Here is a 25,821-nt window from a genome sequence, read left to right as displayed (position 1 = left end):
ATTTACCAAGCAATCTTCTGATTATAATGTGGATTTAGCCTTCATTGTAATTTGGTCAATAGAAGGAAGATAATGACCGGCAAACTCAACTATCCTAGCTCCTCCATAATTGCATTTCTCATAAACGAATACATTAGTATTAATGGCTTTTACACACCATTTTATTAGCAATTTGTGGTGGGTAACTCAGTACTCCCAAGTCCAGTCACTTCCAGACCTGATAAACCAATTTCAAGCCTATAAAATAATCAGATATTGAAACTTAAGTAATCATACTATGGGCCTGCCAGGCTGTGCATACATCTGTGGCAAGCAAACGTGGCTTTCCCCAAGTAATACCCCTCTCTGAATGCACTTTCCATTCACTTTTCCATAATTCTGTATTGCATTTTGTCTTCTGCCTATAGACTCAGATCCTTGAGAACAGACAATGGACCTTATCTGTATCCTTAATAACTAATAAAGTTCCTAGCACAAAGGAAATAACCCAATAAATCCGTAATAAATGAAAATAAAACCTAACCTAGTAGAACATAATTAGGAAATAAATATTGAAAATTAAGATTTGGGCCAGGCGCAGTGGCTCACGCCTGTAATTCCAGCACTTTGGGAAGCCGAGGCAGCTGCATCACAAGGTCAGGAGTTCGAAACCAGCCTAGCCAACATAGTGAAATGTCATCCCTACTAAAAATACAAAAATTAGCTGGGCATGGTGGCGGGCACCTGTAGTCCCAGCTACTCGGAAGGCTGAGGCAGGAGAATCGCTTGAACCCAAGAGGTGGAGGTTGCAGTGAGCTGAGATGACACCACTGCACTCCAGCCTAGTGACAGAGTGAGACTCCATCTAAAAAAAAAGAAAAAGAAGATTCTTCTGTGTATTAATATATAATATGTATTAATAATACAATTTTCCTCTGAAGGCTACAAATGGAAAGTTAGACACGCAGTATCTGAGACAAAATAAGCATATCTAGATACAGCTGGAACTCTTGATTTATGTTAAGCTTACATAGGCCATATTTGTTGAGAATGCCCATGAGTGGCATTCTAGCTGTATGTGCATAAAAGTACAGACAGGACTCAGCATACATGCCTTTCCCCCCAATAACCCTCTCCTATGTTACAATAAGAACATACAAAATGTACACCTTTGCTAAATACATGGGACTTGTATAAGTGCCACTTCACATATATTCGGTCAAGGGAAAGATAAAATTCCTTACTAATGTGCCCTAGAGTTATCCTGTTTCACATAATACAGCATTTGGACTCAACACTGGCCAAGAGTGCCTAGATGAGGAATCTACCAATGATAGCACACACAGGATCTTGCTTGTCTTGACAGCACAGAAGAGCATTGGGATATACCTGCTGAACATAATTGGAATTGTAAGAAAAATAATACCTGATGTGAAAGGTTTTATGTTCAAACTGGATTCCAGTGTATAACAGAAATAACCTCTGACCCCTCTAACAGTATGACTAATTTTTCTTAACCTTTAGGTTTTAATTTTTCTTTTTTTCCTTTTTTAGGCCAACAGTGCACCCTAGAGAAAATGTGAGTTATTTTCTCTTCTAGCAGTTAAGAAAACAGACTCCAGTGCCAGATGGCCTGACTTCTAATCCTAGCTTTGCTTTTCCTAGTTGTGTGACCTCCAAAGCACCCAAAATCTGTGGCCCAGTTGCCTGTAAAATGAGGACAGAAACTACTTCATGGGATTGTGAAAGAAATTAATCTACAACAGGTGCCTGATACATAGTGCCACTTGATCATTATTGTTATTGTTATACATAAATGAAATTTTTGAAAAACACAAATTCCAACTAAAAAACCTCAACCATATTCTGGCAATTATTTACTTATTTATCTGTATCTACCTCTAGACTGTACTCTGGCTTCCCAACATGTTGTTATGGGATTTACTCATCTTTTATACCCAGAGCTTCACAACGTGCAAAGTGCAGATATATATGCCAACCCTGTACAACAGTGGATTCTAAGGTCCTTGCTTACTAAAATCTTAAATACCAGCGTGGGAGAAGACTGGCTCTTGAACTAAATCTGTTCAAACAATGTTCAAAACAAAGTTCACAAACCAATAAAAGAAAAAAAAAAGAAAAAGCAGGTGCAAGACTCTGAAAACATACCATGCTGAATTTCGTGTACATAGTAAGCAAGGACAATAAAATGCATTATGAAAATAGGGTTTTTTAAGGCAACTGAATATTTACCACAGCCATTTTTTTTTTTTTTTTTTTTTGAGACAGAGTCTCCCTCTGTAGATCAGGCTAGAGTGCAGTGGCGCGATCTCGGCTTACTGCTACCTCCGCCTCCCGGGTCCCAGTTCAAGCAGTTCTCCTGCCTCAGTCTGCCGAGTTTTGTTTTGTTTTGTTTTGTTTTAATTGTAAAAATAAGCCAGTCCCTTTCTTCCTAGTGAAGTGGGAGAAACGGTTTACACTGTCCGACCAGAAACACTTCCGTTCTCTGGGACTCCTGCTAGGGGGCGCCGCTAGATTCCATCCTATTTCTCCGATACAAGTATCAGGTACCTCACCCCTACCTTTAGATTTGGTGATAATTCCCTTAAAAATAGAATGACGAATAATCTACCCCATCCTTTTCTCACAGTAGCAACCAAATTCCAGCCAAGGGCAAAAAAAAAAAAAATTACTTTTTAATGTAGCTTAGTGTTTGGAACTTGATGATGTGTTGTCAGGCAAACCTGTATTCGGTCTCCGCTGGATCAGTCACTGGCTGTGTAATTTTACAGAACTCTCATCACCTGCAAATCTGGGGGGAAATGCGGGCGCGCACAGAGAGCGTTTCTGGCAAAGACGGCCTTTAAGCTTTTCTTCACTAAGCGTGCGGCTCTCCAGTGAAACAGCAGCTAGCTCTGGAAGGGACCCTGCACGGTGTCGATGACATCACTTCCGGGCGCCAGGTTCGGGTTTTCTCCTGCAGCAGTAAGGCCAGTCGACAGTCTTTACTAGGGAAAGGAGACAAGTGCTGGCTACTACCGCCCAAGAGGAAGGTGGGTGAAATTGCTCACTCTTCACCCCACTGACGCTTTTGCGCATCTGGAAAAGCGGTTCCAGTTTGCGCCCTTCGCCGCCTTAGAGCCTACCGGAGACCAGCGCTACCCAAGTCACGTGGGTTCACACTGCAGCTTTCTTGGCCCGAAAGGGTAGTGCTTCGCACAATCCTCCCTGTCCAGATTTTGTTAATGCAAATCTAATTCCTCCACGTTGTGTCTGTCTGGGCTGCACTTGCCGCAACTGCCCTCTGCAAATAGGTCGCTCATCTCTAATCCCTGGGATGCCCTGTGTCCCTTTAGTGTGGTGGAGAAAGAACCTGCTTTAACACCCAGAAAGTTTTATAACGGATGATATGGGGGCATGAAATTAGGTACTTCGCAGTGTGAAAATACTAGTGTGCTTTAGTGATGGGCTGCTATTATTTTGGGGGAAAAGGATTTGGGAAGATCCTTGTTATGACAAAACCTATAGCAAAAAGTGGAGATTTAATTTCAAAGATTGTAATTAAGGATAAAATAGGTGTTAGGTTGCAGTTGGTAAGTGTGTGTGTATGTTAACTCTTGTTTTTGAACCAAATGATCCAGTTTTATTTTGAAAGGTGTTTTTAGGAAATAGAATACATTAACAGTATTTTTATCTGTTCCATCTGCCTTTGTTGTTTGATTCTTGTTAGAAAAATCCATATTTTGTCTTAATTTTAGCTGTCAGAAAATAAATAGCACTTTTCAGAGGACTCTATCGTACTGTATATTAGCTGTCGTACTGTATATTATCGTACTGTATATTAGCTGTCTTAATAATAAGTCTTTTGGTAGGAACAGCATGCAAGTAATAATAATACTAAAAAATTTTATATCTGACCCGTTTTCCCCCTTGGAGAATATTATATTCATTCATAATATTATTTATATTCACATGTTGCTATAGCCTTTACAAAATTTTGGTGAGTTTTTACAAACTGTCCTGTAATTCTATAAAACTATATATTGAAAAATAAGCTGGCTAATGTCAGATGCAAATAATAAGTTGTTTCTGTAATTGTGTTTCAGGAATTATCTATAGAGTAAGTATGCTAATCTTGAATAAGACAGCAGGAGTTTTTTTTAAACCATCAAAAAGGAAAGTTTATGAATTTTTAAGAAGTTTTAATTTTCATCCTGGAACACAATTTCTTCACAAAATAGTATTGGGAATTGAAACCAGTTGTGATGATACAGCAGCTGCTGTGGTGGATGAAACTGGAAATGTGTTGGGAGAAGCAATACATTCCCAAACTGAAGTTCATTTAAAGTAAGTAGACATTATCTTAGTCATTTCCACTTTTTTGGAAAAAGTAAAATCATTCTTTTGTATTTGTCATATATAAAAGTTTTCAGGAGCTGCTGTCTTATTCCTTTTTGCAAACACTTTTAATAACTGCTATTTAGAAAACCTCAAACACCTCATCTTGGCTTTTAAGGGTCTTCACAATAAGGTCCCAACCTTAACTAATCCTGTTGCCAAAAGATACTGAGCTCATTCCCAGCTTCAGTATTTATCGATGATTTTCCTTCAGTAATGCATTCCTTCTTTTCTCCACTTCTATGTTTCATGGTCTCAGCTGAAGTCCTAGGAAAACTGTGTTAGTCATTGAAAAAAAAAAATCCTGTTCATATTTATACATATAAGTTGTGTTAGTACTTAAATAAATAATAATACACTGTTGTATTAAAGCATAGAATGGTGCAAGGATTGTAAACTGAGATGTTTGTGGAGGGCCACCAGGCAGGTTACCTCAATAAATGGACAAGATAAAAAGTGGAAAATGTCTGGAGGAAGTCACCACTCAGCTCTAGCCAGTTGTCATGCGGGAATGCAGGACCTGTGTTATTAGATTATTATAGTTTTCAAGAGAAAATGGAAATCCACATTTTGTGTGTGTGTGTAAGACAGAGTCTCACTCTGTCACCAGGCTGGAGTGCAGTGGCATGATCTCAGCTCACTGCAACCTCCGGCTCCCGCGTTCAAGCGATTCCCATCTCAGCCTCCCAAGTAGCTGGGACTACCTGCGCGCATCACCACGCCCAGCTAATTTTTTGTATTTTAGTAGACACAGGGTTTCACCATGTTGGCCATGATGGTCTCGATCTCCTGACCTCGTGATCCACCTGCCTCAGCCTCCCAAAGTGTGGGGATTACAGGCGTGAGCCACTGCGCCTGGCCGGAAATCCAGACTTTTAATGTTGTATTTCCAGATTTTTAAAATTAGTAGCTAATTTAAAATATATTAAAATACTCTACAGATGAGTATGCCTTTAAGCTATCAATTGACAACATCTGAATAGTGAAAAAGCCTGGTATTTTGGAATGACAGTCCTGTATTTGAATCCTGAATTAAGCACTTAGTATTGGCTCTGTAACTGTAGGCAAGTTCCATATCCTCTCTGATTCTGTTTTCACATCAGTAAAATAGGAAAATTGGCTGGGCGCAGTGGCTCACGCCTGTAATCCCAGCACTTTGGGAGGCCAAGGCGGGCGATCACGAGGTCAGGAGATTGAGACCATCCTGGCTAACATGGTGAAGCCCCGTCTCTACTAAAAATACAAAAAAAAAATTAGTCGGGCGTGGTGGTAGGCGCCTGTAGTCCCAGCTACTCAGGAGGCTGAGGCAGGAGAATGGCATGAACCCGGGAGGCGGAGCTTGCAGTGAGCCGAGATCACACCACTGGACTTCAGCCTGGGTGACAGAGGGAGACTCCGTCTCAAAAAATAATAATAAGTAAATAAAATAACATCTGCCTTATAGAATTACGGGAGGGTGGCGTTAGAAATGATATATGTAAAGAGGCAGATTAAGCCTCAAACAATAACTATGTGAAAGGGACTGTGTTGGATATTAGTAAGGCACTGTGAAGTACTGCAAAGTCCTTGGTTTCAGGAAGCTTAACTCGATTATGGAGACATGATGTCTAGACCTACAAGGAGAATTAATAGTGCAAGGCAGCATAAGGTAAAACAAGTGGTGCAGACAGTAACTAGTATTACCGTGCCTTCACAGTCCTTTCAGTTTTTCCTGAGTGCACTGAACTTTTGAACATGTAAAAGTTAATGGCACAGAAAGGACTACCCTGACCACTTTATCTAAATTAGGTACTCCCATCCTGTTTATTCTGTATCATCATATCCTGCATGTTTTCTTTGTAATATTTTCACAATTTATACATTTGCTTGTGTATGTATAATCGCAGTAGAGTCTAAGTGCCATGGTGACAGGGGCCATGTCTATATTAATCACTATGCTATACCTAGTGCCCAACACAATGTTTGACACATCACAGGTGTTCAGTGGCCTTTTGTTAGGCCTTCAGTGAATAGAGATGGAAAGAATATTATAAACTGGCTGTGTTAGTTCATTCTTGCATTGCTATAAAGAAATACCTGAGACTGGGTAATTTATAAAGAAAAGAGGTTTAATTGGTTCACGTTTCCACAGGCTGTGTAGGAAACATGGCAGCATCTGCTTCTGGAGAGGCCCCAGGGAGCTTTTACTCATGAGGGAAGGCAAAGTGGGAGTAGGCATCTTACATGGCAGGAGCAGGACCAAAAGAGAGGGGTGAGGTACTACACACTTTTTTTTTTTTCTTTTGAGATGGAGTTTCACTCTTGTTGCCCAGGCCAGAGTGCAATGGTGTGATCTCGGCTCACCACAACCTCTGCCTCCTGGATTCAAGCGATTCTCCCCGCTCAGCCTCCGGGTAGCTGGGATTATAGGCATGCTCCACCATGACCGGCTAATTTTGTATTTTTAGTAGAGACGGGGTTTCTCTGTGTTGGTCAGGTTGGTCTCGAACTCCCGACCTCAAGTGATCCACCCGCCTAGGCCTCCCAAAGTCCTGGGATTACAGGCGTGAACCACCGCGCCTGGCCCACACTTTTAAACAACCAGATCTCATGAGAACTCATTGACTATGGTGACACAGTACCAAGGGGAAAATATGCCCCCATGATGTAGTTGCCTCCCACCAGGCCCCATCTCCAACACTGGGAATTACCATTCTACATGAGATTTGGGCAGGGACACAGATTCAAACCATATCACTAAGTGAGCATTGTCAGCAAAGGCAAAGAAGTGAGAAGTACTGGACATTCAGTTTAGCTAGACCATAGGTCACTTAAGGAGACTACCGGGCAAATAGGCTTCAGTGATACCATTCACCTGGCGCATCAGCATTTTTTGAATACCTATAGCTGCCAGGCAATACTTGGGGCATTGGGGGTGCAAATATAAATGAGACATATGACCCTTGCCTTTGAACAGCTCACCATATAAGTGGGTTAGAGTGTAGGCTTATATTCTGGTTCAGCCATTTACTACCTTTGATACTGTGCACAATTTTTTGTGCCTCAGTTTCCTTATCTGTTAAATGATAATAATTACCACTAATTCAAATTAGTGTTGTGAATATTAAGTGTGAATTCCTTTAAAGCTTTTGGGGCATTCTTGATGAATAGCAACGGCTGAATACAAGCTAGCTATTAGTAACAATAGTAGTTCTACTACTACTATCAGTAAAAGTGAAGAAGACAGTAAGCAGACCATTGTGAAACAGAATGGAAAGTGCAGTAATAGAGGATTACTTGACAGGAGGAGTCCCTTTTTCCAAGCCAGAAACCTGAAGGACATCCTTGACTTCTCCCTCACCATTCCACATCCAAATCAGTCATTCATAGTAAATCCATCTCCCAAATATTTTTTGCAACTTTCCTCTGCTTTCTCACTGATTGAGTTCAATCCTTTATTGTCTTTTGCATAGACTCTTGGCTATAGCTTCAAGCCTCGGTGGTTTCCCTGCCTCTTTATTAGCTTTGTTCCCTAATCCACACTCCATACTGTCTACAAATCATAGTAAGACAAAAATACATTGTTATTATTAATTATTTGAGAATAAAGCCATGTTCTTATTTGGCCCTAGTGTTTAGCGTAATCCCTGGAAGATAAAATACACAGAAAAGGCATAGAAAGGAAAGAAGGGAGGCAAGACAGAGAAGGAAGGAATGAGTGGCAGGGAGATAATTTAGATTTGATGCCTCCCAAATTCTACGAAACTAAAGGTTTTGAGTAGGGGAATAACAGGAGTAGCACTGTGCTTTAGAGTATTCTCTGGCAGCAATATAGGATGGACTTTAAGGATCAAAGGACGTAGTTAGGAAAGTACAATTAGAAGACTGTTGAATAAATAGACTGAGATGAGGGCTTTTGAGACTTGGCAGTGGGAGTGGTGATAAACTTAAATGGGGAGAGTGAAGGAGAGAAAGGAAGTAAAGATAAACTTTGAAACCCAAGGGTTATCTGATGCCACTAACAAAGATGAGGAATATAAGAGAAAAAGTAGCTTTGAAGAATTAAGGAAAATTATATTACAATGTGGATGTGTTGAAATCAGATCATTTCATTTATATCCCCCTCATTGCCTGAAACAATATTTTAATTACTCAGCAAATATTCATTGAATGCACTTACTGAGGATTTTCATTTCTACACATAGAACTAGTAGGTCTTGCAACATCAAATATTTGAAGATGATTTTTTTTGAAACTAGCAGGGCAATTTGCAGACTCTATTTTATTGCTCTAGTTCTCATATTGTAAATCAATCACATGGTAGCAAATTTGTTGCTAGCAAATTTGTCTCTTAGTTCTTTACACTTGACATCTGGAGTGGCTATCCACCATCCTACATGGACCAAAAATCCAAATTACCAACTCTGAGCACCAGATTCCCAAACTGTATTTCAGGATTGCAAGCCATCTGCTGTCCTGCTGTGACCTCAGTTGGAATGTGTTTTAAAATAAACTCATCTTCTTTATAAAACTGTCTTCATGTTTGTCTTTTAGAATTTATTTTCTCCCAGTCATTCCAGCTGAATAGCTGAACAAACTTTGATGCCTTAGTCCCCCGTCCCCTTATATTCAATTCAATTAGTTATTACAGTTCTTAAGGTTCTCTGTCCCTTTCTTTCCATTTCCACAATCACCCAGTTTAAGATATAATCATTTTACACAAATACTTTCACAGTAATCTCTCTTAAATTCTTCTGTCAGCAAGGAAATTAATTTTCCTTAAATACAATTTTTTCCTGTCCTTCCCATGCTCAAAACTTGTCTGGAATGCTTTGCAAGATTATTTTGGTGATTTCATTTGTCAACAAACAAATCCATGGGATTTTGTTGTGCATAAGTTGAAAAAGTCAGAAACATTATCCTCTTAATTACTGCTTACTGAGTTTTAACCATAGTGTGCTATGTTAGAAGGCACACAATTAGAAAATATTTGACTTAGCTATGTAATGATTAACTTGAAGACATGCCTTTAACTGTAATATATTATCAGTTTTCCTCATTTTTACAATCTTAAAACTACAAAAAGCTGTCTTTCTTTCAGAACAGGTGGGATTGTTCCTGCAGTAGCTCAACAGCTTCACAGAGACAATATTCAACGAATAGTACAAGAAGCTCTTTCTGCCAGTAGAATCTCACCAAGTGACCTCTCAGCAATTGCAACTACCATAAAACCAGGACTTGCTTTAAGCCTGGGAGTGGGCTTATCATTTAGCTTACAGCTGGTAGGACAGTTAAAAAAGCCATTCATTCCCATTCATCATATGGAGGCTCATGCACTTACTATTAGGTTGACCAATAAAGTAGAATTTCCTTTTTTAGTTCTTTTGATTTCTGGAGGTCACTGTCTGTTGGCATTAGTTCAAGGAGTTTCAGATTTTCTGCTTCTTGGAAAGTCTTTGGACATAGCACCAGGTGACATGCTTGACAAGGTAATTATTTAAGAATTAATTTCTCCATTCTTTTTTGTTACGTTGTCCATTTCAACTAAGTAGCAATCGATGTGCTACCACCATTCACCTAAATATTTCTGAATGATATCTTAATAAACTGAAAAAAATTCACAATGGTAAGAAAAAATACAAAGAGTAGTACACAATTGTATAATTCTTAGCCTTTCCTAATAAAATGTTAAGAGGTTCATATCTGTACATAAAAGCTGAAATAGTTTGCAGATACAGTTATGTATTTTGTCAAATAATATATGTGAAAGAACGTGCTTTGTAAACTAACATACTGCAAAAAAGGTAAAATAAGAGAACATATATAGATTAACATGACATTAAAGATGCAATGCACAGAATTAAATCACTATTGCTGACACCATAGACAGGTAGGGTTTTTTCCCCCCTGCCCTTTGTTTTAGAATACTACAGAGGCTACTGCCATATATATAAAAACACTGCTTTCCACAGTGAAATAATAGGAAGAAAGTATAGGACAAGTTCTTATTATTGACATTCATCATTAAGCAGTCATTGTCAACTTCAAGCCTATTTTCCAACCCCAATAGAAGAGCAAACGTAGATGGGGCAGTGATTGGCCTCTTATTGTTCGGATCATCATAAGGAGCAGAGTTGTCTGCTTACCTGAATATCAGCTGTAGTCTATATTTGCCAAAGTATAGCATGTTTTATTCATTCAGGGGGGTTTTGTTTTGTTAGTAATTTTCAATTCATTTCCTTTGCATCTTTTCGTTTCAAAGTATTTAATTTTATGACTCTAAAAAAATATAATTTTTTGATAGGTGGCAAGAAGACTTTCTTTAATAAAACATCCAGAGTGCTCCACCATGAGTGGTGGGAAAGCCATAGAACATTTGGCCAAACAAGGAAATCGATTTCATTTTGACATCAAACCTCCCTTGCATCATGCTAAAAACTGTGATTTTTCTTTTACTGGACTTCAACAAGTTACTAATAAAAGAATAATGAAAAAGGAAAAAGAGGAAGGTATATTTCTAATTAGTAAAGTTGAACAGATAAATGTTCCTGGATTGTGCCTAAAAATGCCTGCTCATTTCTGCAGGTATTGAGGAGGGGCAAGTCCTGTCTTCAGCTGCAGACATTGCTGCCACAGTACAGCACACAATGGCATGTCATATTGTGAAAAGAACACATCGGGCTATTCTGTTTTGTAAGCAGAGAGACTTGTTACCTCAAAATAATGCAGTACTGGTAAGTTTTATCTCATTTTAGAGTAATAGTTACACTTTGCAATATGTTACTTTTTTCCCAAGACCTTGACCTGGTGTTTAGGATGAATAGATCGTTATGCCCTATGCTAGCCCTGACAGTATGAAATTATGCAGGATAGAAAAGACTAACAGCCATTTCTTGTACTAGTTTGGCAGCTTCATGGGACATCTGTATAGCTTCTATGGCTCATAAGTCTAAGATCGCCTCCTCTTGTTGGATTTAAAAGAGGGCTTACAATAAAGAAAGTAAATGCAGTAACTGCTATCACTATTTTTAGAAAAATAGATGGATTTCCTTCATCCTTTGATGAAATTCCTTTGTTTGTTTGTTTTTTAATAAGCCAGTCAAATTTAGCAGTGGGAGGTGGTATACCAACTTTCGTGACACTAATGTTGATAAATCCACTATATTGTACCAGCTGAAATCCCTTTAATTGTGTTTAAAAGCCTTGAGACAAACATCCTGTTTAACTGTGGCTTAAACTTTATTCATTTAAAAATTATAAACTAAAGTGGGAAAATGTTTAAATGGTGGTAATTCATAGATGGAATTTTACTTGGATATCAAAGAATAATTTTTTCAGAGTTACGTAGTAAAATGCACAAAATATTTAATAAAAAAATTCAGAGTCTAAAATGGTGTTCTATGATTGTGATTATATTAAATAAATATTTAGATGAAAGGTTGGAAGAAAATATACAAAAATGCTAGTAATGTTTGTATGCTATTAGAATTGTTAGTAATTTTTTTCTTTCCAAATTTTTATTATATAGATATATCATTTGCCCATTACCAATCTCAAAATGGGATAGTTTATTATTGTATAATGCTGATATTTTCCCCAGGTTTAATTATTAGCAGCTTGGTTCCTATCCATATATGATAGTTATTTTGGTTTTCTCAATTCCTTCAGGTTGCATCTGGTGGTGTTGCAAGTAACTTCTATGTCCGCAGAGCTCTGGAAATTTTAACAAACGCAACACAGTGCACTTTGTTGTGTCCTCCTCCCAGACTGTGCACTGATAATGGCATTATGATTGCATGGTAGGCCACAGGATATATGTGCTTCACTCATAACTATGTAAATATTAATTGCCGTTTTATCATACTAAACCTTCTTCCTTCAGATCTTGGAGCTATTGATTTTATTTTAATGATTCTTATTTAGGAACGGTATTGAAAGACTACGTGCTGGCTTGGGCATTTTACATGACATAGAAGGCATCCGCTATGAACCAAAGTATGTGATATCATTCATGATCTTTATGCAAGTTACATTACTTAAGACAAAGCCTGGATTTTGCCTTTATATATGAGGTTTTCATTGACATTCTGGTGGTACTTGAAGGAAAGTTACATAAATTTCTTTTATGAACCTAGTTAAGGTTGATACCATATGAGAAATATTTTTGCTATAGTATCAAATTATAAAAATCTTGACAAGTTTAGGTGAGTTAGAAACAGGTCATGAATAAGGGTGATGAATTCCCTCCTTTGGAACTGGAATGTAAACTGTGTCCATGGCCTGGACTTTGGCAATGTCAGGTACATCTCAGAACCAGCAAGTGTGCTGGGAAATTTAAGGAAAACATGCAGAAAGCATTCAGGTGTGAGAGTGGGTTGTGATTATGCTTTCACACAGGCAGCTGAGAATTGGCCAAAAGATAGCTGTTTCCTGCAAGCCTTATTTCCTCTCCCAAATCAAAGTTCCAGTGAATAGCACAGCTTTTTCTTTTACTTTTTTTTTTTTTTTCTTTTAAAGAGTCTCACTCTGTCACCCAGGCTAGAGTGCAGTGGTGCATTCTCAGCTTACTGCAACCTCTGCTTCCCGCATTCAAGTGACTGTCATGCCTCAGCCTCCTGAGTAGCTGTGATTATAGGTTCACACAGCTGTGCCCAGCTAATTTTTTGTATTTTTAGTTTTTGGGTTTTGCCATGTTGGCCAGGCTGGTCTCAAACTCCAGGCCTCAAGTGATCCACCCACCTCAGCCTCCCAAAATGCTGGGATGAGAGGTGTGAGCCACCATTGCCTGGCTGGTTTTTCAAATTACTATCAAATTCTGTTATAAGTTAATTCTGGAATAGTAAAAGACAATTATTTTCATAATCTAACATAATTATATTTTGAACACTGTTTCATCTGATGTTTTAACTTGTCAGCACTGGCCAGGCACAGTGGCTCATGCCTGTAATCCCAGCACTTTGGGAGGCTGAGGCGGGCAGATCACCTGAAGTTAGGAGTTCAAGACCAGCCTGGCCAACATGGTGAAACCCCATCTCTACTGAAAATACGAAAATTAGCCAGGTGTAGTGGCAGGCGCCTGTAATCGCAGCTACTCGGGAGGCTGAGGCAGGAGAATTGCTTGAATCCTCAAGGCGGAGGTTGCAGTAAGCCAAAGTCACGCCACTGCACTCCAGCCTGGGTGACAGAGCGAGACTCCATCTCAAAAAAAAAAAAAAAAGAAACACACACACACACAACTGTGAGCATTATATTCCGTAACTTGACAGTTGTGCTATACATGAATTACATGTATGCTGATCATGAATGAACTGAATTGAGTTAGTAGTACTGGAAGGCATCCCTTTGATACCTTGTCTCAGATAGAGTATATCCTCTGATTCAGTTGTGTCACCTTGTGGCAGTGTTGAGGCTGGAGATGATGGCTTTTTCCAGGTTGGGATTCAGTCAAAGCAAAGCCTTATCTTGGACAACATGGTAGAAAAGCAGAAATCTGAAGCAAAAATTAGTTACTGAGGAAGAACAGAAAAAGACAGCAGGAACTAAGACCTCTTTGGCTAGTAATGGCAAAGGATGGTAGAAAAGGGGCAAGGCAGCTTTTGAAACTTCAGAGAAGAACCTATAGAAACCTAGGACATTTCTAAAATGTGAATGGACACAGGTTTGACTTTAGCTGTATGGCAAAAATGTTTTTACCTTTTTAGCTTTGTAGAGAATTGTAAGACATTTTTCATTATTTTTATATTTCATTTTATGTTTTTAACTTATTTACAGTATTTGAGAGCAGTAAAACTGTTTCTTTCAAGAACATCTCAAAAGTTAGACTTCTTATTTTTTTTTTTTTGAGACGGAGTCTCGCTCTGCCGCCCAGGCTGGAGTGCAGTGGCCGGATCTCAGCTCACTGCAAGCTCTGCCTCCCGGGTTCCCGCCATTCTCCTGTCTCAGCCTCCCGAGTAGCTGGGACTACAGGCGCCCGCCACCTCACCCGGCTAGTTTTTTGTATTTTTTAGTAGAGACGGGGTTTCACCGTGTTAGCCAGGATGGTCTCGATCTCCTGACCTCGTGATCCGCCCGTCTCGGCCTCCCAAAGTGCTGGGATTACAGGCTTGAGCCACCGCGCCCGGCAAAAGTTAGACTTCTTATTGAGACTAGCTTTCATTATCCTGACTTGAGGTCCCGGTATATTTGTAAGTATTTAAGAATCATCACCACATATGAAGAATTAAACATTTGATATTTATATTGTCATAATTCTAAGCAAATAGTCTGCAGAACTAGTCATGGATCATGAAGCAAATAAATAATATGATTTGTCTGCTTATGATGTAGATGTCCTCTTGGAGTAGACATATCAAAAGAAGTTGGAGAAGCTGCCATAAAAGTACCACAATTAAAAATGGAGATATGATTTCTGCTGTTCAAACAGTCCCTAAAGGTAGCGTTAATGTTAAAATTAAGTTTTTATTATTTTGTGTATCAAATTGTAGAAGATATATAATATTAATTATTCATCAAGACTTTCTTATTTTCTTTTTATGTTTGATGTTTTACGTGCTCTTCTGAGATACTGTACTGTATTAAAGCCTTAAAGGGAACATAGTTGTTTTTTTTTTTTTTAATTATTAAAAACCAAAATAAAACATCTTTTGAGAAAGGAATGTATTGATGTTGGCAGGTAGAAAGAAAAACTTTAGAAGAAGCACAGTAATTTTGCTGAATTCTGGCCCTGTATCATCCAGGCCTAGGACTTTCCCCTACTTCCTCAAATCAGGATAGGAGAAGCTACTTTTTAACTCCTACTGAAACAAGAACCTGACTTTATAATGAGAGAGCAGTTTTGGTTTTTTTTTTAATCATTATTATTTTTTGGAGATAATCTCCCTCTGTCACCCAGGCTGGAGTGCAGTGGTGTGATCTCGGCTTACTGCATGCAACCTCTACTCTGGGTTCAAGTAATTCTCCTGCCTCAGCCTCCTGAGTAGCTGGGACTACAGGAGCCCACCACCACGCCTGGCTAATTTTTTGTATTTTCAGTAGAGATAGGGTTTCACCATGTTGCCCAAGGTGGTCTTGAACTCCTGAGCTCAGGCAATCCGCCTGCCTCTGCCTCCCAAAGTGCTGGGATTACACATGTGCATGAGAAAGCAATTTTAGATCAAAGTCATGTCAAAGCAGACATTTCCAAATCAAGACAAAAGCTGAGTTTCTCTAACATAATATATTATTAATTTTAAGAGTTCATGATTAGGTATCCTCTCTGGAGTAAACGATGTCTATGCATTTTTAAAAATTCATATAATTTGAGGTTTTACAATTTTGACATGTAAGTAATCCCTCAAGTATGTATTGTACGCTTTAGTTGTCCATATACTTTCACATGAGTTATTTGAGAAATTGTATATAATCAGATGGAAATAAATGAGGGAGTTTTTTTGGATAATTTTTTTTAATCCAAATTTTGTACTGCAAATATCTTAAGATTATCACTGTTTTTCTGTCTTGATTAAAGTAACTAAGTGTACAATTCTTTGAATATAACCCTCTATATCTGGAGACCTTTCTCATACATAATTTTTTATTTTTATTTTTCTAGGCAGCATCTTGCTATGTTGCCCAGGCTGGACTAGAACTCCTAGGCTCGTGTAATCCTCCAACTTCAGCCTCCAGGGCCTGACTTCTCACACATCCTTTAAAAAAAAAACAAAAACCGTGGAGTAATAAAAATAATCTTTTTTTTTTTTTGAGACAGAGTCTCACTTTGTTGTCCAGGCTGGAATGCAATGACTCGATCTTGGCTCACTGCAACCTCCGTCTGCCAAGTTCAAGCAATTCTCCTGCCTCAGCCTCCCGAGTAGCTGGGACTACAGGCAAGCACCACCATGCCCAGCTCATTTTTTGTATTTGTAGTAGAGATGGAGTTTCACCATGCTGGCCAGGCTGGTCTCGAACTCCTGACCACGTGATCCACCCGCCTCGGCCTCCCAAAGTGCTGGGATTACAGGCGTGAGCCACCATGCCTGGCCAATAAAAATAATCTTTATGGGGGGGATTTATAGGAGAAGTATACATTTTAGGAGTGGTAGGATGGTCTGGCTAGGCCAAGATACTCAGGAAATATCTGGAATTGAATGCAAAGGAACTCTGATAACCGGAAAATAGTCCTAAAATATAGTCTTGAGCCTACCTGAAACCAGTTTCAGAGCTCAAAAGTTGCTCTCTAAAGGCTTTTTAAAATATCTACAGAAGCTTAATATTTCCATTGTTATGAATTCTTATCCTTAATGGTGCTGGATAACACAATTTATTACTTGAATATGTATCCCTTTTTAGTATAAAATAGACCATTTCCCTCCACATTTCCTATATTTTAGTCAATCCACCAGAAAGTTGTGACTCAGCACCATTAAGATAATTTAGAATTAAATATGGAGATTAAAGACGTCTCTTATTTTTCAGTGGTTAAGAACACAGGCTTTGCATGATAGCTCATCCTAGTGCTTTGGGAGGCCAAGGGAGGAGGATCACTTGAGGCCAGGAATTTGGGACCAGCCTGGGCAACACAACAGAGACCTCAGCCTCCTGAGTAGCTAGGGCTACAGGTCTGTACCACCACACTCAGCATAACAGAGACCGAGGACCTGTAGCCCTAACCACTCAGGAGGCTGAGGTGGGATGATTGCTTTGAACCTAGGAGTTATAGGCTACAGTGAGCTATGATTGCACTGTTGCCCTCCAGCCTGGGTAATAGAGCAAGACTCTGTCTCAAACAGACAAACAAATAAATAATCATTCATTCACCCAGTCACTCACTCACTGACTTTGGACTCTGGCACATAGAAAGCCCTAAGTACATAATCAGGGAAAATAGCTGCTAATTAATATATACTTTCAATGCTTACTGCAGCCCAGGTAGAGAATGGATTACAGCAAGACCCTCAGACTGTATGAAAGCAATTCAGCAAGTGGATGGAGAAAAGGGGAGCTTTAAAGTAAACAGTGAAGCCAGGCGCAGTGGCTCACACCTGTAATCCCAGCACTTTGGGAGGCCAAGGCAGGCAGATCGCCTGATGTCAGGAGTTCAAGACCAGCCTGGCCAACATGGTGAAACCTCATCTCTACTAAAAATACAAAAATTAGCCAGGCGTGGTGGCAGGCACCTGTAATCCCAGCTACTCAAGAGGCTGAGGCAGAATTGCCTGAACCCAGGAGGCGGAGTGAGCTGAGATCTTGCCACTGCACTCCAGCCTGGGTGACAGAGCAAGATTCCATCTCAAAAAAATAAATAAGTAAAATAAAGTACACGGTGAAGCCAGATGTTTGTATCATATTTGTCTGCAGCTGTAAAATAGGAGAAGCAGACATTGCTATTTGAGCAAAGACATCATATGGTTCTAAGCCACAAAGACTATTACCTTTTCCAGTTGCAAACCAAAGATACTCTATAAATAGGAAGAATGAGCAACACTGTTAGCTACAAAAGCCATACTTATGTACTTGATGGGCAATGATTTCGGATTTTATTTTTAAATAAAACTTTTTTTCCCTTGTAAAAAATTTTTATTTTCTTTTTTAATTTTTCTTTTCTGCGTCATCCACTGACTCTCAGACCCTTTTTTTTTTTTTTTTGAGACAGGGTCTCACTCTCAGACCTCGGCTGGTAGCAAGAGATCTGCAGTAGCAAGATCACAACTCACTGCAACCCTGACTTCCTGAACTCAAGCAATCCTCCTGCCTTGGCCTCTTGAATAGCTGGGACTACAGGTGTGCATATCCATGCCCAGCCAACTTTATTTCTATTTTTTGTAGAGACAGGCTCTTGCCATGTTGCCCGAACTGGTCCTGAACTGCTGAGTTCAAGTGATCCTCCCACCTTGGCCTCCAGAAGTGCTGGGATTACAGGTGTGAGCCACCATGCCTAGCCAAAATATTTCTTAAGTATACATTTTGGGTCTTAGAAGACTTATATATTTGTAATATTTATTACTAAATATCTCACAGTATTATAATAAATGGTACCATGTGAGCTACTTTGAATCAGGCCTCTTGCACACCAATTTAAAAATGTTAACTCTTGATATATACACTAGTTATACCACTCATGTCAGTCGATAAATTTTAAGGTTTAAGTGCAGGCCTTCTTTTACAGAAATCCTCCTTATTATTTGAAACCATAACTCTGACCTGATATTAAATTCCCGTAGACATGCTAAGGGAAAGTCTGTTTAGTATTGAGATCAAGAACTTCCATTCAAAAAGATTATTCAGTTACATTATTTGCATATTACCATTATTAAAAATAAAAAAAATTTTAAAAGATGGCTCAGGAATCCTTTCATGCTAAAATGTTTTATTAGCCTTCTGCTGGCTCTGGGTTGGCTTTCTGGACATGTTTCCCAAGTTGGTTCAAACACACTATTCTTGGTCTTGATACATTTGTGATATCTGATGTAATTGTAGATGAAAAAGAAAAAATATTATGGGAATCCTTGGACTTTTTTGTTGCTTTGAAGAGTCCCATGAAGTTAGTTACAGGAGGTAATAAAGTCAAAGAATCTCTTGGTTGAATTTTAGGTTTTAATTTTCTTCGGTGATCCTTCCCTAAAAATTAGCCATAATTAAATGTCTCTCCTGAGAGCCCTAGGTATAGTCTCATTACTTCTAGTTCTATGTAGTTCTATTTTCTTTACATAACTAACACATACTAAAAGAACAGATCAGTAGCTTGCTAGCTTGTTTTGTTAAGTTAGCACCAATAAAAGAACAAATACTACTTTAAACATAATTATGTAAAATAAAGAATATTTTAGCACCAAAAGAAAGTGTAAAAGGCATTATCTCAAAATGATGGACTTGACATTGAATGAAATTAATTTTACCAGAAACGTGTTACCTTGTCCTTATTTTTTCTTATGTTACCACAAACCTGTGAAAACTTCATCAGCTCATGACTGATAAACAGATTGTTGTTTAGAAACCATTGTTAAAGTGAAGAAAGAGTGAACTGATTTTATTCTTTTGTGTAAATTACTCTTACATTCAAGAAGCTATATAAAAAATGGATGCTCTTCTACTCATGATATTCTATATATATTTCTATATCGCCTCCCCACATACCTAGCTTCCCTCATATACTTGCTGAATACATGAAATTGTTTCCTCTCCTTTTACTGTCGTTTTAAATTCTCTCCCTTTCTGTTTATGACTCTAGCAAACTGATCTTGACTTCTGAATGTTTCTATCCTTGATTTTCGTAATAGGACAACATATCAAGTAAGACTGATTTTGGTCCTACATGAAAAGGCACTAAGCATGTATGTGAAATTAATAAGTAATTTATATTCCCTATTACATATCTAATAGGAAGGGATAAATAATATGAAATCTGGACTCTGATCTCTGCAGATCTAATCCATTCAAGTGTAATGTACCAACTATGTACAAAACTATATAGAGTATCAATGGAAAAAATGTCGTCTCTGCCCCGAGAATTCAGATAGGTAAGTTGTATATAAAACAGCAATAGCAGGATCATAATTTAAGTCATATTTACAGGTTGTTTAAATAATGACTTATTTCTATGCGTGGTTTGAGAAAAGCAAAATAAGACAGGACTCACTTTCAAGTGATACTGGTAGGGAAGGCCTTACAGAAAATGATTAACATGGACTTATAATTAGGAAGATATTTTAGGTAGACGTAATTACAAAAGAAAAGTATGCAGGTAAACTTTTTGGGGTGGGTACCTTCTACTTTTTTTTTTTTTTTTTGAGATGGAGTCTCACTCTGTCACCCAGGTCAGAGTGTAGTGGTTCGATCTCAGCTGACTGCAGCGTCTGCCTCCCAGGTTCAAGTGATTCTCCTGCCTCAACCTCCCAAGTAGCTGGGATTACAGGCATGCACCACCATGCCTGGCTAATTTTTACTATTATTATTATTATTATTATTATTTTTAGTAGAGATGGGGTTTCACCATATTGGCTAGGCTGATCTTGAACTCCTGACCTCAAGTGATCTACCTGCCTCGGCCTCCCAAAGTGCTGGGATTACAGGCATGAGCCACTGTGCTCAGCCTACATTTTGAATTTTTAGAGATGGAATACAGAATTATAAAGTGTCTAGGCTAGAAGGTACTTCATAGATTAAAAAAAAAAAAAAAATCAATTACCTTTTTTAAAGATAGGAATTATGGATGGTCCTCCATTCTTCTCCAGACTAAAAGGAAAACATTTTTGTCATTATTAAAATAAATGAAGACGTAATGCACCCAGAAAAAATATATGAAGAAATATATGAAGACTTACGGTACCAGGTTTAATGCCTGATGGCCTAACTCATACATGTTCCTCCACTAACTCTGCATGTTACCTGTAAGTATTTTATATTCAGTCACTCATTTACTCACTTATTTACTCCAAACATTTGGAACATTAAATCTTCTTGAAGTGATGAGGGAAAGTGTTACAGAAGAAGAGACACTTCAGCTGGGTTTTGAAGAAGATAGGTCTGAGAAAGGGGTATATTTTTCTAATTCCCACAAAGTCATCACATGGGCTAGCCGTGGGAGTGACTGTGTAAAATACTACTTACATTATTTAATTCCTCGAACCAATGAAAATTATTTAGAATGATCAATTACAACAGTTATAATTTAGGTTCGCTGGCTTATCATAAAATTAAGTCACCCATTTTAGACTTTCAGCTTTTCAAAGAATTAAAGTGGCTCCAAAGGTGTACTCATCATTCTCTGTACTTAAAATTGATGTAGAATCTATGTTTGTACATGGATCCTATTCGGATGCATTATTGGATCCTATTCTCTTCCATTATCATAGAGTTAACATATCTTGTGTAGTTCTATTTCCTATGTATGAATATCACTACTTGGAAAGGAGACTTGTAATTCAGCTACATTTGCAGAAGAGGAAACATACCCATAGTAAAGAGATTCTCCTCTCCTCCCCTTTTGTGGGGACTTAAGTTCATGATGAAACCACAACATGAGATGAAATCCTCTGAATAAATTCCTGGCAAACTTCACTGTAACTCTAACCACTAAGTCTAAATTTAGCCCTGTTTCCACCCTGGGAATTTGGCCTAGCTTTGGATCTGGTCCAGAAGACCCATTTGATGCTAAGGTCGGGGTGGTGATCTTGTCTTAGAACTCTCAATGTATCCCTAGTCTGCTAAAAAAATGACTTCTTGAATCAGATGTTGTGGTAACCAGTCTCCCCAAAACTTTCTAAAATGTGAATAATCTTGGCCAGAGAGGATCTCCAAGATCTAGGTGTATTCTTGTCTGCACCCACAACTCTGGTGCTGAGTTGGAATTAAAACAGGTTTTGGCAATGGTCATTTAGAATGAAGTTTATCATCTGCTATACAGGAGATATGTTCATATCAAGAATAGTTCCTCTTGTTGGATCTTACTAAACCTCATTAAAGTCTCCTCTCAATGATTTCACTATTGCAACTTCTAACATAGGACCATACCTTAAGGAAGGAAGTCCCACCAGTGTTTGTTGCATTTGAAATTCCTTTAAAAATGCTGGGTTAATACTTGCATCTCTGCTGATATTCTTTTTTATGCGAATGAACTGATTAGGTTTATTCCTGCATTCTTTGAATAGGATGCGGAAAGCATTTGCATTGTATGTTAAGTAGCCCAGAGCACAGGAACAAGCTGCGCGAACCTAAATGAAGAAACAATTCTTTCTTAACCAGTGGGCTTTGTTCTTAAAATATCTTAGTGTTCTAATTAGCTACTTCATAGGAAAGTCTCTGTGAGGGAGGGAACAAGTGTAAGCAAATATGTATGCAAACAAGTGGCAATGTATAGCTGGAAGCTTAACTGCCATATTTTTACAGAGTTGTTCTCAATCTTCACTGCATTTTAGAACCACCTGGAGTGTTTAAAATAAATAAATAAATAAATAAATAAAGCCCACCAACTAAATCAGAATCCTTTCAGGGTAGAATCTGGGCGCGCGCGCGTGTGCGTGTGTGTGTCTGTGTGAGGTAATTCTAATGTGCCACCAAAGAAAGAATCTTTGAGTTTGAACTAAGGCAGTGGAGTGCAACCCTGACAATGCATTGGCATCACTCGTATATCTTTGACAATTATGCCTGGGTTCCATCCCTAGAAACTCTTATTTAATTATTTTGTTTACAGTTCTCAAAGGAGTAGGAGCAGACACTTTGGAGAATAGCTAAGTGGTACACATAGGAAAGCTGAACTCTTGGTAACAGAAATCTTAGAGAAAGCAACTCATTTATTTATTTATTTATTACTTATAAAAAAAATTTTTTTTTAAACATTCAGATGTTACAAAAGCAACTCACTTTTCCACTGGCATAAACAAAGAAAGAAGCACAAGTATCAGGCCACAGGACTCTAGAAAAAATAGTTCTTTGAAGAAAATACCCTCTGTCTATGACCCATAGGTTGGTCATATGATTAATTAAAGTATGCTCCTGGCCAGTTGTAGGGAGTATGATAGTAGCATAAAAAGTTTCATAGAATGAACATATTGGTCTTTATGTTGGCATCTGGTTGCTCTGTATGCTCATATGTCTTCTACATCTTGAACACTGGACCTGTAGTTCAGCTGCTGGGAACTTGTTTGAAATGCAAATTCTAGGGCCCACCTCAAATGTGTTGGCTCAGAAACTCTAGGAATGGGGCCAAGCAATATAATAGGCCCTCCAAGTGATTCTGATATACCCTAAAGGTGCAGTAAAACTGCTTTAGACCTTAGTGGAAGAGAGTAGGAGAACACTCAGAGGCAAGCCACTGCTGTGACCAGCATGGCCTCTTTTCACACACCCTTACTTCTAACCCTGCTTGACATATAAGGAAAACTATCCTATGGATTCCATTTTCATTCATTTCAAATCATAGAAATAACTTAAATCAGAGTCACCAGTTTTCGTTAGATACCTAGCAAAGATTTTAATTATAAATTTCTTTGTCATCAACGTACTTATAGATTGACTCTTAATTCCAGGATTAAGATGATCTATTTTGTAGGGTTTTGTTTTTGTTTTCTAAATCAGAAACTAATTTGAAAAGGTAGTTCTTTTTAAATCTTTAATTACAGTTGTTTTATACTGCTTTTGTGATTAAAATCCTAGTTTTAAGTCTTAGGGTTAAAACAAATATATATTTTTATAGGAATTAAAATTGTGGATGGCAGATATGTATGACTAATTAGTATTAGAAAAGTCATGTAACTTTGAGTTAGTAACAAGAACTATATTATGTATATAACACAGTCATGTAATTTTGAGTTAGTAATAAGAACTATATAACAATCAGCGGAAAAATTAGTCCACAGAAAGAGAGGTAAACTATATTTTTAGCATATTTAATTTTAGAATTAGTTTTTGCTTGTTTTTACCTCTTCTGTTCCTGAGTACAAATGATAGCAGAGCCGTTGGATTGTTCCTAATGTGGTAAATGCTTCTGGGATACCAGCTCTAGAATGAGCCAGGCTTGCTATTAAATTCCCTATAAATTAAACAAGAAAAATGCTTGTTATTTAACTGATATAAACATAATACTTTCATTAATTGCACATAGCACTGAAAAAGGTTTGTGTCACAAGACATCTCTGTCAATGAAGCAGCACTGAGAAAAAGCATGCATATGTAAATATAGAATAAACTCCCCAAAATTACACTTTGGTTTTCTGTCACAAATAGTATAAGTTAAATAGGCTTATGTAAGGGCGGAAAAATTTCAAAATTAGAAGTTTCCTTTCTCCCATATCTTCAGAATATATTTTGTTTTGAAGTTTTTAGGGTTTTAAAAATAACTATGAACATAATGATTTAATTATCATAAGAAAATTATCATAAGAAAAGTTACGGGCGTGGTGGCTCACGCCTGTAATCCCAGCCCTTTGGAAGGCTGAGGTGGGCAGATCACGTGAGTTCGGGAGTTCGAGACCAGCCTGACCAACATGGAGAAACCCCATCTCTACTAAAAATACAAAAATTAGCCGGGCGTGGTGGTACATGCCTGTAATCCCAGCTACTCGGGAGGCTGAGGCAGGAGAATCACTTGTACCTGGGAGGCAGAGGTTGCGGTGAGCAGAGATCATGCCATTGTACTCCAGCCTAGGCAACAAGAGTGAAACTCTGTCTCCAAAAAAAAAAAAAATTAATATGTCCTTTTTGCAGTTGAAATGGCTTTGAGTTAAGCCTTATTAATACTTTAAAATCAAGCAATGTATTGCATATTGAGGTTTAAAATCACTGAAGTTTTTACCATAAAAAAGAAATGTTTTCAGATTTAAAATAATAAAGTGTCCCAATAATTAAATGTGCAGCTAGCAACTGAATATTTTATTTATATTTGTTTGAAGATAAAAATGTATTTTCATATTTGTATGTGGAGTATGTGGATACTTTATTGAGATATGACGCGAGTTTTTGTTCTCCTTATATTTTTGTCTGGCCTCTATTATAAGCCAAGAAATTCCTTGTGTTTATTGCCTCAGAATGGGGAAAATTGGGTTGTATCTTCTAAAGCAAAAATTGTCTAAAGGTAAGCTCTATTTAAAGTTAAAAAGACCCTTTAAAGATGGGAAGTTAGAAATGGAAACACACAAAGGGAGCAGCTAAGAAAGAGAACTAAGGTTTATAGTTCTCAAAGGAGTAGGAGGAACTCTGAGTAGAGAATAGCTAAGTAGTATACATAGGAAAACTGAATTCTTGGTAACAGAAATCACAGTTTCCTAAAAACTTCTGCGCCTTTGGAGCCTCCTCTGGGAACCATGTCAACTTGACACCAAGCACATCAGCTATTTTACAGTATACCTGAGGCCTGAATATCAGGCTTTGCCTGAGATACCCTGGACATGCATATGACTGGTTGTGGAGTGCAGAGAAAGTCCATTAATTTCTGAGATTCATTTCTCCTCATCCTGGAGAAATTAATTTAATATTTGAAAGCTAATGTAATATGGCATTTATTTCCTATAAGAGTTTGTGGAGGCCAGGTGCGGTGGCTCGTACCTGTAATCCCAGCACTTTGGGAGGCCGAGGTGGGCGGATCATGAGGTCAAGAGATCAAGACCATGAAACCCATCTCTACTACAAATACAAAAATTAACTGGCCTTGGTGGTGCACGCTTGTAGTCCCAGCTACTTGGGAGGCTGAGGCAGGAGAATCGCTTGAATCTGGGAGGCAGAAGTTACAGTGAGCCAAGGTTGCACCACTGCACTCCAGCCTGGCAACAGAGCGAGACTCAGTCTCAAAAAAAAAAAAAAAAAAAAATTGTGGAGTGTAAACCCACTACAGTTGTTTTTCAGAGTCACAGAATTACTATAACATTGAATTAATAATGTTATTTAGATTAAAACATATTTAATAATTTCTTTAAACATTTTTTCTAGCTAGTTTCCATCAGAAAGTTTTCATTGCTTCATTTTTCCTTCCTTGCCATGCTAATAAACTTCATAAAA

The 25,821-nt window shown here is 38.1% G+C and overlaps 2 protein-coding genes and 1 long non-coding RNA gene across 5 annotated transcripts in view; 1 reads left to right on the top strand and 2 right to left on the bottom strand.

Annotated features, from left to right (window-relative positions):
- Window positions 1-139: 139 nt before the first annotated feature.
- On the bottom strand, window positions 140-2,937 carry LOC112636671. Its single transcript, XR_003122219.1, has 2 exons — window positions 2,724-2,937; window positions 140-844 (listed from the first exon to the last, which is right to left on the bottom strand). It is a non-coding gene; the product is annotated as an uncharacterized LOC112636671 (long non-coding RNA).
- OSGEPL1 (O-sialoglycoprotein endopeptidase like 1) lies at window positions 2,513-18,671 on the top strand. Of its 3 annotated transcripts, none has more exons than XR_003122218.1 (9): window positions 2,513-2,546; window positions 2,772-3,032; window positions 4,086-4,326; window positions 9,458-9,845; window positions 10,661-10,865; window positions 10,942-11,090; window positions 12,025-12,155; window positions 14,683-14,788; window positions 17,987-18,671. XR_003122218.1 is itself a non-coding variant. In XM_025405477.1 (9 exons), the coding sequence occupies exons 2-8, from the start codon at window positions 4,106-4,108 to the stop codon at window positions 14,759-14,761; spliced, it is 1,245 nt and encodes a 414-aa protein (XP_025261262.1). In that variant the 5' UTR covers window positions 2,513-3,032; window positions 4,086-4,105; the 3' UTR covers window positions 14,762-14,788; window positions 18,160-18,671. The 3 variants fall into 3 exon arrangements, 2 of the variants coding, with proteins under 2 accessions (XP_025261262.1, XP_025261263.1); XM_025405477.1 differs by adding an exon at window positions 12,280-12,351 and having other exon boundaries at window positions 2,513-3,032; window positions 18,160-18,671; XM_025405478.1 differs by lacking the exon at window positions 2,772-3,032 and adding an exon at window positions 12,280-12,351 and having other exon boundaries at window positions 2,519-2,546.
- Window positions 18,672-18,680: 9 nt separating this feature from the next.
- The window catches only part of ANKAR (ankyrin and armadillo repeat containing), a 71,728-nt gene continuing 64,587 nt past the window's right edge, over window positions 18,681-25,821 (bottom strand). The window contains exons 20-23 of the mRNA XM_025405476.1: window positions 23,751-23,860; window positions 21,844-22,043; window positions 20,519-20,565; window positions 18,681-18,951 (exon numbers count right to left, since the gene is read on the bottom strand). Of these exons, the coding sequence (XP_025261261.1) occupies window positions 18,704-18,951; window positions 20,519-20,565; window positions 21,844-22,043; window positions 23,751-23,860 (605 nt within the window). The 3' untranslated portion in view covers window positions 18,681-18,703. The remainder of the gene's footprint in view (window positions 18,952-20,518; window positions 20,566-21,843; window positions 22,044-23,750; window positions 23,861-25,821) is intronic.

The sequence above is a fragment of the Theropithecus gelada genome, chromosome 12 (assembly GCF_003255815.1).
Source record: "Theropithecus gelada isolate Dixy chromosome 12, Tgel_1.0, whole genome shotgun sequence".
NCBI classification, from domain to species: domain Eukaryota; kingdom Metazoa; phylum Chordata; class Mammalia; order Primates; family Cercopithecidae; genus Theropithecus; species Theropithecus gelada.
The sequence above is the reverse complement of the archived record's forward strand: the minus strand, read 5'-3'. Positions and strand labels throughout refer to the sequence as shown.

Coding starts and splice junctions, on each gene's coding strand:
- OSGEPL1 (XM_025405477.1), top strand. CDS start 4,106: ATGCTAATCTTGAATAAGACAGCAGGAGTTTTTTTTAAACCATCAAAA. Junction 10,866..10,941: donor GAAAAAGGAAAAAGAGGAAG/GTATATTTCTAA, acceptor TCATTTCTGCAG/GTATTGAGGAGGGGCAAGTC. Junction 12,156..12,279: donor AATGGCATTATGATTGCATG/GTAGGCCACAGG, acceptor ATTCTTATTTAG/GAACGGTATTGAAAGACTAC.